Source organism: Capra hircus, chromosome 9 (genome assembly GCF_001704415.2).
Source record: "Capra hircus breed San Clemente chromosome 9, ASM170441v1, whole genome shotgun sequence".
NCBI lineage: Eukaryota > Metazoa > Chordata > Mammalia > Artiodactyla > Bovidae > Capra > Capra hircus.
In genome coordinates, this window is record NC_030816.1 from 63774917 (window position 1) to 63788456 (window position 13540).

At 34.0% G+C, this 13540-nt stretch overlaps 1 protein-coding gene across 5 annotated transcripts in view; it reads right to left on the reverse strand.

The window, feature by feature from the left end:
* The window catches only part of REPS1 (RALBP1 associated Eps domain containing 1), an 89175-nt gene that overhangs the window by 15452 nt on the left and 60183 nt on the right, over positions 1–13540 (reverse strand). For 3 of the 5 annotated variants that reach the window (XM_018053269.1, XM_018053268.1, XM_018053267.1), the window contains exons 10-12: positions 11569–11649; positions 5990–6077; positions 5133–5234 (exon numbers count right to left, since the gene is read on the reverse strand). In XM_018053269.1, coding sequence (XP_017908758.1) covers positions 5133–5234; positions 5990–6077; positions 11569–11649 — 271 coding nt within the window. The remainder of the gene's footprint in view (positions 1–5132; positions 5235–5989; positions 6078–11568; positions 11650–13540) is intronic. The other 2 variants (XM_018053271.1, XM_018053270.1) reach the window with 1 other exon arrangement.

A 13540-nucleotide genomic window follows, 5' to 3' on the forward strand; every position in this document is an offset into this window, starting at 1 on the left:
GAAATACTGTGCAAGCGAATGAACAAGGTAAAAACCCACAACACCAAATAAAAAAGAGGAAATAGGCCAACTACCTGAAAAAGAATTCGGAGTGATGATAGTAAAGATGACCCACAATCTCAAAAACAGAATGGAGAAAATGCACGTCATTTAACACATTTAACAATGACCCAGAAGAAACAAAGAATAAACAGAGACAAACACAATTACCGAAGTTAAAAATAATCTACAGGGAATCAACAGCAGAACAACTGAGGCCGAAGAATGAACTGAAAGACAGAATAAGTGAAAATAACTGCTGAAGAGCAGAATAATCACAGAAGAATGAGAAGAACTGGGGATAGTCTCAGAGACTACGGGGATAATATTAAACTACCCACTCCAGTATTCTGGGCTGAAGAATTCCATGGACTGTGTTGTAAAATATTAAACACACCAACATTCAAATTAAGGGGTCCCAGAAGCAGAAGAGAAAAAGAAAGGGTCTGAAAAAATTGTTTAAGAGATTATAGTTGAAAACGTGCCTAACGTGTGAAAGGAAATAGCCAATCAAGTCCAAGAAGCACAAGAGAGTTTCATAAAGGATAAATACAAGGAGAAACATGCTGAGACACATATTAATCAAAGTGACAAAAATTAAACACAAAGGAAAAATATTAAAAGCAGTAAGTGAAAAGCAACAAGTAACATACAAGGGAAACTCCACACAGTTAATAGCTGATCTTTCAATAGAAACTGCAGGCCAGAGGCAATGGCAGGATATATTTCAAGTAACAAAAGGGAAAAATCTACAACCAAGACTACACTACCCAGCAACAATCTCATTCAATATTGACAGATTTATAGATAAAAGTTAAGAGAATTTAGCACCACCAAAGCAGCTTTACAACAAATGCTAAAGGGACTTCTATAGGAGAAGGAAAAGACTTACAAAAACAATTAAGAAAATGCCAATAGGAATATATGTATCAACAATTACTTTAAATGTAAACGGATTAAATGCTCCAACCAAAAGACAGACTGGCTGAATGGATACAAACACAAGACCCGTATATAAGCTGTCTACAAGAGACCCACTTCAGACCTAGAGATATATATGGACTGAAAGTGAGAGAATGGGAAAAGATATACCATGCAACCGGAAACTGAAAGAAAGCTGGAGTAACTATTCTTATATCAGACAAAATAGACCTTAATATAAAGGATATTACAAAAAATAACAGAAGGACACTACACAATGATCAAGGGATCGATCCAAGGAGACACAAACTGCAAATATTTACACACCCAAAATAGGAGCATCTCGACAAGGCAAACACTAACAGTCATAGAAGGGGAACCTGACAGTAAAACAACTAGTCAGGGACCCTAACCCCCACTCACACCAATGGACAGGTCATCAAAACAAAAAATAAGGAAACATAAGCCTTCAATGACACATTAGACCAGATGATCTAACTGATATTTTTAAGACATTCCATCCAAATGCAGAAGAATAAACTTTCTTCTCAAGGTCTGCACAAGGAACATTCTCCGGGGTAGATCACATCTTGGGTCACAAATCAAGCCTTGGTAAAATTTAAGAGAACTGAAATTATATCAAGCATCTTTTCTGACCACAGTGCTATGAGACTAGATTTTCAACTGTGGGGAAAAAAAGCTGTAAAAAACACAAACACATGGGGAATATGTTTAAAACATATTAAATAATATGTTTTAAAATAAGCAACAGGTTACTGAAGAAATAAAAAGGGAAATAAACATATACCTAGAAAAACAGATGATAATGAAAACATGATGACTCAATACCTATGTGATGCTGCAAAAGCAGTTCTAAGAGGAAAGTTTATAGGAATAGAGTCCTACCTCAAGGAAAAAGAAAAACACTGAATAGACAATCTAACCTTACACTTAAAGCAATTGGAAAAATAAGGGAAAAAGATCTCAAAGTTAACAGAAGGAAAGAAATAATAAAGATTAGAGCAGAAATAAGTAAAAAATAAAAGAAAGAATAGCAAAAATCAGTAAAACTAAAAGCTGGTTCTTCGACAAGATGAACAAAATTGACAAATCATTAGCCAGACTCATCAAGAAAAAATGGAGAAGACTCAAATCAACAAAATTAGAAATGAAAAAGAAGAGGTTACAACAGACAATGCAGAAATACAAAGGATCATAAGAGACTATTACGAGCAACAATATGCCAATAAAATGGACAATCTGAAAAAAATGAACAGGTACTTAGGAAAGTTCAACCTTCCAAGACTGAACCATGAAGAAATAAAAATTTTGAACAAGCCAATCACAAGCACTGAAATCGAAACTGTGATCAAAAATCTCCCAAAAAACAAAAGTCAGATGGCTTCACAGGTGAATTCTATCAAATGTTTTGAGAAGCGCTATCCTTCTCAAAGTCTTCCAAAAATTGCAGAGGACAGAACACTTCCAAACTCATTCTATGAGGCTACCATCATCCTGACACCAAAACCAGACAAGGAAATTACAAAAAAAGAAAATTACAGTCCATGTCACTGATGAACGTAAGTTGCAAAATCTTCAACAAAATTCTAGCAAACACAATCCGGCAACACATTAAAAGGATCATACACCAAGATCAAATTGGGCTTATCCCAGGGATGTCAGGCTTCTCCAATATATGCAAATCAATCAATGCGATACACCATATTAACAAATTAAAAAATAAAAATCATATGATAATCTCAACAGATGCAGAAAGAGCTTTTGACAAAATTCAGCACACATTTATGGTAAAACTCTCCAGAAAATTGGAAAAAAAAGGAACCTATCTCAGGTAATAAAGGTCATATATGATAAACCCACAGCAAACATTATTCTCAATGGTGAAAAACTGAAAGCATCTCCTTGAAGATCAAGAAGACGACAAGGGTGCCCACTCTTGCCACTATTATGAACAACATAGCTTTGGAAGTCCTAGCCATGGCAATCAGAGAGGAAAAAGAAATAAAAGGAATCCATATTGGAAAAGAAGAAGTAAAATTCTGTTTGCAGATGACATGATTCGCTACCTACAAAAGCCTAAAGATACCATCAGAAAATCGTTAGAGCTAATCGGTGAATTAATTTAGTAAAGTTGCAGTATATAAAATTAATACACAGAAATCCCTTGCATTCCTATGCACTAAGAATGAAAAATCAGAAAAAGAAATTAAGGAATCAATCCCATTCACCATTGCAACAAAAAGAATAAAACACCCAGGAATAAGCCTAACTAAGGAAATGTAAAAGCAATATACAGAAAACTATTAAGACATTGATGAAGGAAATTAAAGACAACATAAACAGATGGAGAAATACACCATGTTCTTTCTTGGATTGGAAGAATCAATATTGTGAAAATGAAGATACTACCCAAAGCAATCTAAAGAGTCAAAGCAATCCTTATCAAATTACCAGTGACATTTTTTACAGAACTAGAACAAAAAATATCCACAATTTGTATGGAAACCCAAAAGACCCTGAATAGCCAAAGCAAACTTGAGAAAGAATGGCACTGGAGGAATCAACCTCCCTGACTTCAGACTACACTACAATGTAGTCATCAAGACAGAATGGTACTGGCACAAAAACAGAAATACAAACCAATGGTACAAGATAGAAAGCCCAGAGATAAACCCACACATCTATGGGCAGGTGTGACAAGGATGCAAGACTTTATCTTTGACAAAGGAGGCAAGACTATAGGATGAAAAGTCTTTTATTGAAAAGACAGTATCTTCAATAAGTGGGGCTGGGAAAACTGGACCGCTATGTGTAAAAGAAGGAATTAGAACATTTCCTAAAACCACACACAAAGATAAACTCAAAATGGATTAAAGACCTAAATGTAAGACCAGAAACTATAAAATTCTTAGAGGAAAACATAGGCAAACACTCTTTGACATAAATCATATCAAGATCCACTATGACCCACATCCTAGAGTAATGGAAATAAAAATATACAAATGAGATCTAATTAAACTTAAAAGCTTTGACACAGCAAAGGAAAACCATAAACAAGATTTAAAGACAACCCTCAGAATGAGAGAAAGTAACTGCAAATGAAGCAACTGATAAGGGATTAATCTCAAAAATATACAAGCAACTCATGCAGCTCAGTATCAGAAAAACCAACAAACCAATTAAAAAACGAGCAGAGGACCTAAACATACATTTCTCCAGATGACATACAGATGACTAATAAACATATGAAAAATGCTCAACACCAATTATTAGTAGAGAAATGCAATCAACACTACAATGAGGTATCACACCACACCAGTCATAATGGCCATCATCAAGAACTGTACAAAAAATAAATGCTGGAGAGAAGGTGGAAAAAAAGGAACACTCTTGCACTGTTGGTGGGAATGCAAACTGATATAGCCACTATAGAGAACAGTATGGAGATTTCATTAAAAACCAGGAATTAAACTACCATATGACCTAGCAATCCCACTACTGGGCATACGCCCTGAGAAAACAGTAACTGAAAAAAACACATGTATTGCAATGTTCACTGCAGACATAGAAGCAACCTAGATCTCTGTTGAAAGATGAATGGATAAAGAAGTTGTGGTACAAACATACAATGGAATATTACTCAGCCATATAACAATGAAAGAGTTTGAATCAGATCTAGTGAGATGGAAGAACCTAGAGCCACTTATTCAGAGTGAAATAAGTCAGAAAGAGAAAAAGATCATGTATTAATGCATATATATGGAATCTAGGAAAACGGTATTGATGAACCTATTTGCAGGGCCGGAAAAGAGACTCAGACATAGAGAACAGGCTTATGGACACAGTGTGGGCAGAAGAGGGTGGGATGAACTGAGGGAGTAGGACTGAAATACAAACATTATCATATGTAAAACATAGTGAGGGGAAGCTGCTGTATATCACAGGGAGTGCGACCCGGTACTCTGTGATAACCTAGAGGGATGGGATGGGATCGGGTGGAAGGGAGGGAACATATGTATACCTATGGATGACTCATGTTGATATATGGCAGAAACTGACACAACACTGTAAAACAATTGTCCTCCAATTAAAAATAAATTAATTAATAAAATAAACCTCACATGGAAGATGTAATTTTGTCTTTCACTTACCTACAGTATTTCCAGAAGCAAATTTCACTGATGAATTTATCTTATTTTCTTCTGAAAGGTCAGATGTTTTCACAAGCAATGGGCTAGTGGGATTAGTATGATCTAGGAGAGAATTAATAGGTAAACATACAAGATACAGATACCTGCATTAATAAATTCATAAACCTCAGAGTATAAGACTTCATTTTAATACTCCAAAGAAATAGCAAGTAAATCCATGAAATATAAGACAAAGTAATATTTTAATAGGATAAATATAAACCTGTTTATATAGAATTTGTTATCTGCCACAACAGAAGATATCTTATAATGAAAAAGTCAAGCTGCATGTTCATACTTTGTTAATTTTATCCCTTAGGGCAATTAGTTAAATAAAGCACCACACAAACAACCGTAAAATAGGTAATTTATTGTTGTTGACCTACACAGAAAACAAATCTACCTTTGAGAGACCCTAACTAAAACATTTAATCTAAAATGAGGAGAAACTTCAAGAATTAAAGCAAAATAAACAAAGACAATATTCATTTTAACATATACCTCTTCAGTTAAAATTTGAACACATTTTTCAATGTAGATTCATAAGAATGATCATAAAAATACAGAACGCATTAGAAAAGTCACATTTTCCAAGCATCCTTATTTAAAATTTTATAAATTAAATTCAATAATTTGCTTAAATTTAAAAATATACACATAATACATATATTGCTGTAGAAAGTACTATGTTAAAAATAAGTAATTAACAAAAGGAATTTGAACTCAGAATGACTGCTTGTGTATTTTGGTTTGATGCTAACCTGAAATATTAACACAACACACTAAACTAAAAAACAACCCAGCAACAGTTTCCTTACCACTGCCAGTTCTTTTAAGTTCCATTTCCTGCATGTGGATTTTGCTTGGAGTCATCCGAATGGGAACCGGATGAACAATAGCAGTATCCTACAGACAAATGGGAGGACATACAGAATTTGTATTAAAAATGCCAAGTAGATACCATGAAATAACCAAAACTAACAATACTTCAAAAACTAGTGGACAGAGTTCTCGTTCACACTAAACTAAGCATGAGAAGTAATTTTTTAACTAAAAATTCCAGAATTATATTTAAAAAATCAAGCTTACTATATATGCTTAAGAATCTGATTTGTTTTATAAAAAGTATATTTTAACTCTGAATGATTAAAGATGTGAAGAAAAAAATTGGTCTTACACAATTCACGACAATATTCAAAGGCAAAGTGTGAAACGATCTGATGAAATTATATAAATTTGAACCTTTGAGGTTAAAAGTGAACTATTTATGAGAATCCAAAGACTGAGTAACAGACTGAACTCATTTTCACTAAACTGCTCAAGAAAACTTGACACTCTTCTTTTTCATGTATAAACAAAGTTAATGAAATGCCCATCGTATTGTAACAGTAGGCACAAGACATACTTCATATAGATTAGTTCCACAGAACTGTTTAAAATTCATGCATAAAACTTCCACAAAGGAATTCATTTTCTAAGTTAGGATAAGTAACACTCCTACTCTAATACTTAAACTTTTCATGACTATAATACATCTGATAATCCTCAACTTAACTCACGAGTAGCAAGTCTAGTTAGAGCAGTTAAGGAACTGGTAGAACAAATTTCTGAAAAGACTGAAAAGTGTACAAGGCACTGCATGGCAGCCTTTCCAAATGGGAAGGAAGAGAGAAAGGTGCATATGGGTAGCCAGGCAGGCCTGGCCCTGGGAGCTGAGCCACCCAGGGGAGGAACAAGAACAGATCAAGCAACTGGCTTAATGGCAAAAGACCAGCTGATAACATGGCTACAGGAGTTCAGCTCCTTCTACAAGGAGCTGGCTTATATTCTGAATGTGCTGCTGCTAAAGACAATCTGAGATCCTTAAATTTTGAATATCTTGTAATGAGTTTATAATTTAGTGTAAAGAATAATGACCTTTCAATTTAAGTTAGGCACTGTTCTGGTGACAGTATTAGGTAACACCACAGAAAGCTGAGTTCCAGCATACCATCTCCTGTTTAAATTACAGGTCTCCTTGGCTAATTCTCGTAATCTCTAAATTCAAACCATTAATAACAAATGAATTATTTATTGCAATTGTATGGATAAATCCATTAACAGTAATTTACTGTCCCCATACCAGTGAGACTCTGGACAGATAGTTATGTACTATCTAATAAAATTGAACTAACATTTCACCTACAACTCTAAAATTATAGTTATAAAAGATGAATATAATAGATAAAAGTTTATAGATTTCTCACATAATAATGAGTCATATTAAAAAAATTATTAACAATAACTCTAGATTATGGTTATAAAAAATATGGCTTCAAGAATAACTATTTTCTTAACTTACAATTTTAATAGCAGAAATAACTGCTAAGAACCAGAATTTAACATTCTAAGGCAAGATTAAAGGAGAAAGCATGATATCTCATTATTCCAAACCCAAACAAACTAGGAAAAAACAAGCAAGAAAAACTTATTAGATGCTTTAACTCATAATACTGATCTAGTATGTATTCTGTGTGTGTGTTTATAAAGTCAGATTTATGAAATTTGTAACAGAAATATTAAACAGCCTTTTCACATATTTACCATACAAAAAACAGAAGTCACAGTAATGACGCCAAGAAAAGAAAATCATGAAATCTTCCAGAATGAATATTCTCTAAATAATCTGCCTAAGTTTCTGTACTAGTAAATCAATTTTCTGTTGTTATGAGCCTGCTGCTGCTGCTGTTGCTAAGTCACTTGTCGTGTCCGACTCTGTGAGCCTACAACAGCTTTAATCCACTAGATCCTGCTACTAGCAGGACAAGGCAGTTCCTGGAAGAGTTTAACACAGATGACCAGGCCTAACCTCAGACTACCGGACTGGAAGCTTGGTTTGTGACTATGACGTGCAGCACAATAAAGAGCATTTCAATATCCAGATGAAGAACCATAAATGCCTATGATTCTTTGAGTCCCGAGCCAAAAGATGCTAAGCAAACCTTCTTCTGCTCCAAATTAGCATCCTCATATTTAAAAATAGAGAAAAAAGTAAAAAGACTGACTGGAGGCTCTGCCCATTTCTTCTGTCTACTCAAATCACACAAAGCCTTTAGGACCCACTCCTACACACTCACAACCATGGCACATTTGTATCATATATTTGAGTACTTCATCTGATACAATTTAGTACTTTACTGAATATTCTATTGTGCTCATGTATCTATATTTTCTACTTGGCTTAAATCTTATTACACTATTTGTCTTATTATCCTGTTTATCCCTGCTTACTTTCTATTCCTGTGTCACTTAGTTCAGGTGCTCATCATCTGACACTCTCAACCCCATCAATCCTTCACACTGTTGCCTGCATAACCTTCCCCAGCTACCTCTTCAGAACCTCCATCTTCTCATGGAACTTCTTGTTAGCTCCCAGTGTCTATGAGATTAAGTTCAGATCTTTGGTTGAGCATACAAAGATCTTCCCACTTGTGTTTCAATCATGCTCTTTACTCCCCATCACTGCCCCATACACACCTACTCTATATCTCACTGCACTGAACTGCTCCTGCTCATGATTTTCTCTCTGCTTGGAATGCCCTTGTCCACTCCTGCCAATTAACAGTTTCATTAAAAATTCATCATACAAATGTAACCTCTTTTGTGAATACTTTCCCAAACATACTGGGCTGAGTTATTCTACAGTTCTCCACCCACAGTCTGTTCACAGCTACATATGATAATTATCACAATCAGCTATTATTACAATCATCAACTTGTAATGATCAAGCTGTGGTCTACTTAAGACTGGAATTTTTTTTTTGACATCTTGGTATTCCTAGAGAATAACATGAGCACCTGGAAGAGGGCTCCACCAAACCAAGTGACTGGGCTGGGCGTAATCAGTGATCAAATAAACTCCCTTTTCATATGAGTGACACGAACATTCTACAGCACTCAAGAGCAGACATAAACCGTGGCGAAGACTAGTACACTGCACTTCTCATCATTTCAGAATTTCCCAGCAGAAACAGATTCTACCAGAAGCTATTAACTGATAAGCAGTTCAACAAAAGTAATCAAGTTTCTGGAAACGAGATAGCAAAAACCCAATTTCATAAGAAATCTGAGAGCCTAAAGCCAGCTTGGTTTTCATGTGAGGTCACTGAACTGTGTGACAGCTGTCTCTAAGTGTCACAGATCAGAGTGAAGCTCTTCACAGACTTAAAACTTTATTGAGCAAATGCCTACTTATCAAATTTTGGCTTTTAAAAATTACTCCATCAATTCTTTCCGACATGGTAAGGTACGCTGAATTTGTATATCTGAACTGTGGTGTTCTTTCTCTCCTATGTGATTCTAATTTGAATGGATCTTATTTACTTACTTATAATTCTCATTTATAAAAGCCTTGCTGAGGATCATTTGGGATTGTGACTACCGACTGTTCTGTGGATAGGCAATATGTTAAGTAAGAATTAGATGATGGTTAAGAAGCTCAGACCCTCACTGAGAGCAGAGCACTGTACCAATTGCAAGTTTATAGTGAGATTATAATTCACCACAAGAGAAAAAAGATGTTTTCTGGTACCAGATTATAAATATTTAAGACTGCCAACATTATTAAATTTAGAGGTCTAAATTCAAGTTTAAAATGTTGATTGACCATTTATATTTTTTTTCCCTAGAGCCTTCTGTCATACTAGAAATTACAAAAGAAAGTAATGTGTTATGTCATGTAAAACATTAGGCTGGAATTCACAAATTTGGATATTATTTTCAAGAAGTTACAAGAACATCACTGTTATTATGTCAACTATTTTCCTGCATTTTCTGCCAGTCATGAATCAATTTATTTTGCCTTTGAGTCTATATTTTTAATGTTCTTTCCTAGCCTGACAATCATAATACAATGAATTTCTATTTTCAATATCACTTAAGGGTTAGAGAATAAAAGAGAGTCTCGACTGCTATATCCTTTCCTGTAAAGTACTTTTACTAAAGTACTTTAAACAAAATTAACTTGACTCTGCAAAGGAGATAGGAATAATATGGAGAAATGAAACTCAGAGCTAAAGTAAAACAGCTTATAGCACACCTGTCACTTTCCAAGGGACCTTAATTACTGCTTCTAATAAGCAGCAAAAATTGCTAAGCGTTACCTTTTATTTATCTTCCATTTTTCAGAGACTAAAATCAAACATTAACATCCTCAAAGTGGTAAGAAAAGAGAAGCCAAAGGCATAGATAATCTACATATTAACTGTTCCCTAAATAATGAATAATCATAAAATAGACACTTAAAACATTTTGATATATTATGTTTGACTATAACAGCATTCTCTATATTTCAAATAGATATAAATTCTTTAAAATTGTAAAACACCAAAGGTTCATTCATTTAAAATGCTGAAGCCATACTATTATATTTAAATGCCACTTCTCCCCAATTTATATTAAATAACAAGAGTATTTCTACATTTAATGAATAAAATGCTGGCTATCTTCGGTCAGGAACACCTCAAAAGAATGCCTCATGTCACCTTCTCCGTATCTTTTCACTGAACTCGTTTTTAAAAATCCTACCTTTACACTCTTCTTCCCTTCCTACTTACTTCCTCTTTTCTTTTTGAAAGGTGCTTATTACCATGTCCTTCTCTTTACAGGAAAAAAAATTAAAAGAAAAAGCCGAAGTGAACAGTGAGAAGAATGATTAATAGCTAAGGTTTTGAAGTTTTCAAATAACTTGAGGAACAAGCAGGGCATATATGAAGTTCAATCTATGGGGACAGAATTTATTTTTTAAATCAGGATGTGAACTTTGTAGCATTTTCAAAGCAACACAGCAAACCACAGCAAGACAAGACAGAGGTCCTCTGCACAAATGAAAATCTGACTGACAATTCTACATTGTTTTTCTGAACTTGATTCTCTTGTAACAGAACTCAACATACTGATTAAGTCAAAGCTGTACCATCTGGACTATTAAATAAATGATGACACTGCATATTTACATACATAGTACATATTACATGATGTGTAAGCATACAAATAAAATAGTATTTACTGTCATTACACTGAAATAAACAGCATGTTTAATAAAAACATACACTCAATTAGCAAATAAAAACAAAGTTAACAGTATCAATTGTTCACAAAATGCTTCTTTAGACACATGTACCAGATTTTAAAAACATAGATTTCTCACCAAAATAACTAGAAAATACAGAGAATGGTAAAAAAAATAAAAAAAAAGAAAAAGTTCTTTCCACCACTGAACACATAAAAACTGAAAAGCCTGCCACCATTTCCCTCTGAGCACTCCACTGAATCATGCACATCAGCTAAAAACCATAATGAATGAAAATTTGGGTTAATAAAATTAATTTCAAACAAGCAAGCTAAGTGATTGACTTACAGGATCAGCTGGTGCAATGTTAGAATCAAATTGGGTCAGAGTTTGTGAGCTTGAAGAGCGTTCACTAAATGTCTCCCACTGCTGAACAGACAGAGGAGAGACAAGTCAGCATGATGAGAAAGATGGAGTAAAAGATCACTGGAGAAGTTTTAGCAAAGTAATTCAGAGGTTGCACTGCAAGTTGTGTTTCGTAGGCCTGACAAATTCCGTTAAGTTTTATTTTTCCATAAACATTTTATATTATCTATGTAAAGTGAGCAGCTTCACAATCAAATGTACAGTAATAACTGATCTCTCTATGGGAGAGATTCAAAGCCTTACAGAACAAAGGAACAGAGTCTAAGTGGTACAAATGGTAACAAGATAAAAATTTTAAAGAGTTTTTTCTAGACTAGAGAAAGAATAACTTCAAATCCTTCACTGAAAATCCAAGTGTCAATGCACTGAATTAGTGATGCTAATGAATTCTGATTGTATCAGAGTTTTGGCCAAAACAAAGCAAGTCAGTGTGACTTGCCAGTGCGACCCCTGAAAGATGATTCTATCATGTACGTGCACATATTTTATACAAATGTATGGTATTTAATAAAATATAACTGAGATAAAATGCAAAGAATTCTGGAATTAATATAAATTGCAGTTTATGTCAATCTGTAGCAAATCAACCCCTATATTCAGCATTATGAACAGGGCCATGCCAGACCACAAGACAGAACTGCCAATCAGGCACCCACCTCCAACCCCATGCTAGAAAAATCAGAATGCGGCCACAATGAGAGCAAATCAAGCAACTGAGTATGTGTTATATATAGAAGATGTATTTTGATATGAAATACTACTTTTCTAAAAGAGGTACACAAGTATCATACCTCCAAAGTAGGTGGAGTGATAAGTGAATAATTTTAGTAACTCCATTTGAAGATCTTAGTAATAAACAGTATAGGATTTTTAGATCAAAATCATTAAAATTATGATTACAATTTGATTCTTAAGAATTATCAATGACTCTGAAGAAGGAAAAACATTTGCACATATAAAATATATACACACAAATGTTTACACACAGACACACCTATCCCATTAACTAAAATCCTCTTTTCATAATTCAGTAAACATTTTTATGCTTCAAAGTTCGACTTAATATTTAAAACAGTGCTATTCAATTTGAGAAGACATGTAGAAATTAAATAATAGCAAATGAACACATTTATAAAAATTATCTACAAAAATGGCTAATGTAATCATTCAACAGTTTTTCTCTCAGATGTTTCAAAGTCATAAAATTAAGATATACTTAGAAACACTGATGCATTCAGAGTGTCTCCTGAATAGAGTCCATAGTAATTCACTTATTGTGGGACATCACTTCAGGGAAGTGACTTACCAATACCTGTTGATCTAATTAGTTTCTTCAATAATTACTGTTGCATAGGTACAGAAGGAATTTTTAAAATTGTAATTATCTAACTGTGGAGAAAAGTTGAGATGCAGACTATTTTTTTCCAAAAAGAAGACATTTATTTACCTATTTGGTGGCATGAGATTTTACCTGATTTCACAAGGCTGTATGTAAGCTACCTGGAGTGCAGAGAAACACTCTTATCTTTATAAGTTTGATATAATGGTTAAGAGCACAGTCTCTGGAACCAGACTCCTGGAATCCTAGTTATGCCGTACACCCTTAGGCAAGTTATCTAATCTATGTTCCAGTTTCACCATGTGAAATATGAGATTAATAATGCTAACATCACAGAATTGTTATAAAGATGTAAACAGTTAATATATGTAAAGAGCTTGTTGAACAGAGCTGGCACATCAAAAGTCCTCAATAAATTTGATTGATTATTATTAATGTTATCCCCTACAGTGCCTCATCTATATTAACAGGTGGTGAATAAATATTTACTGAAAGATTAGTGCTTCAAGGCAGAAAACTAAAATATAAATTCCATATACTAAGGAGATTTAAAAA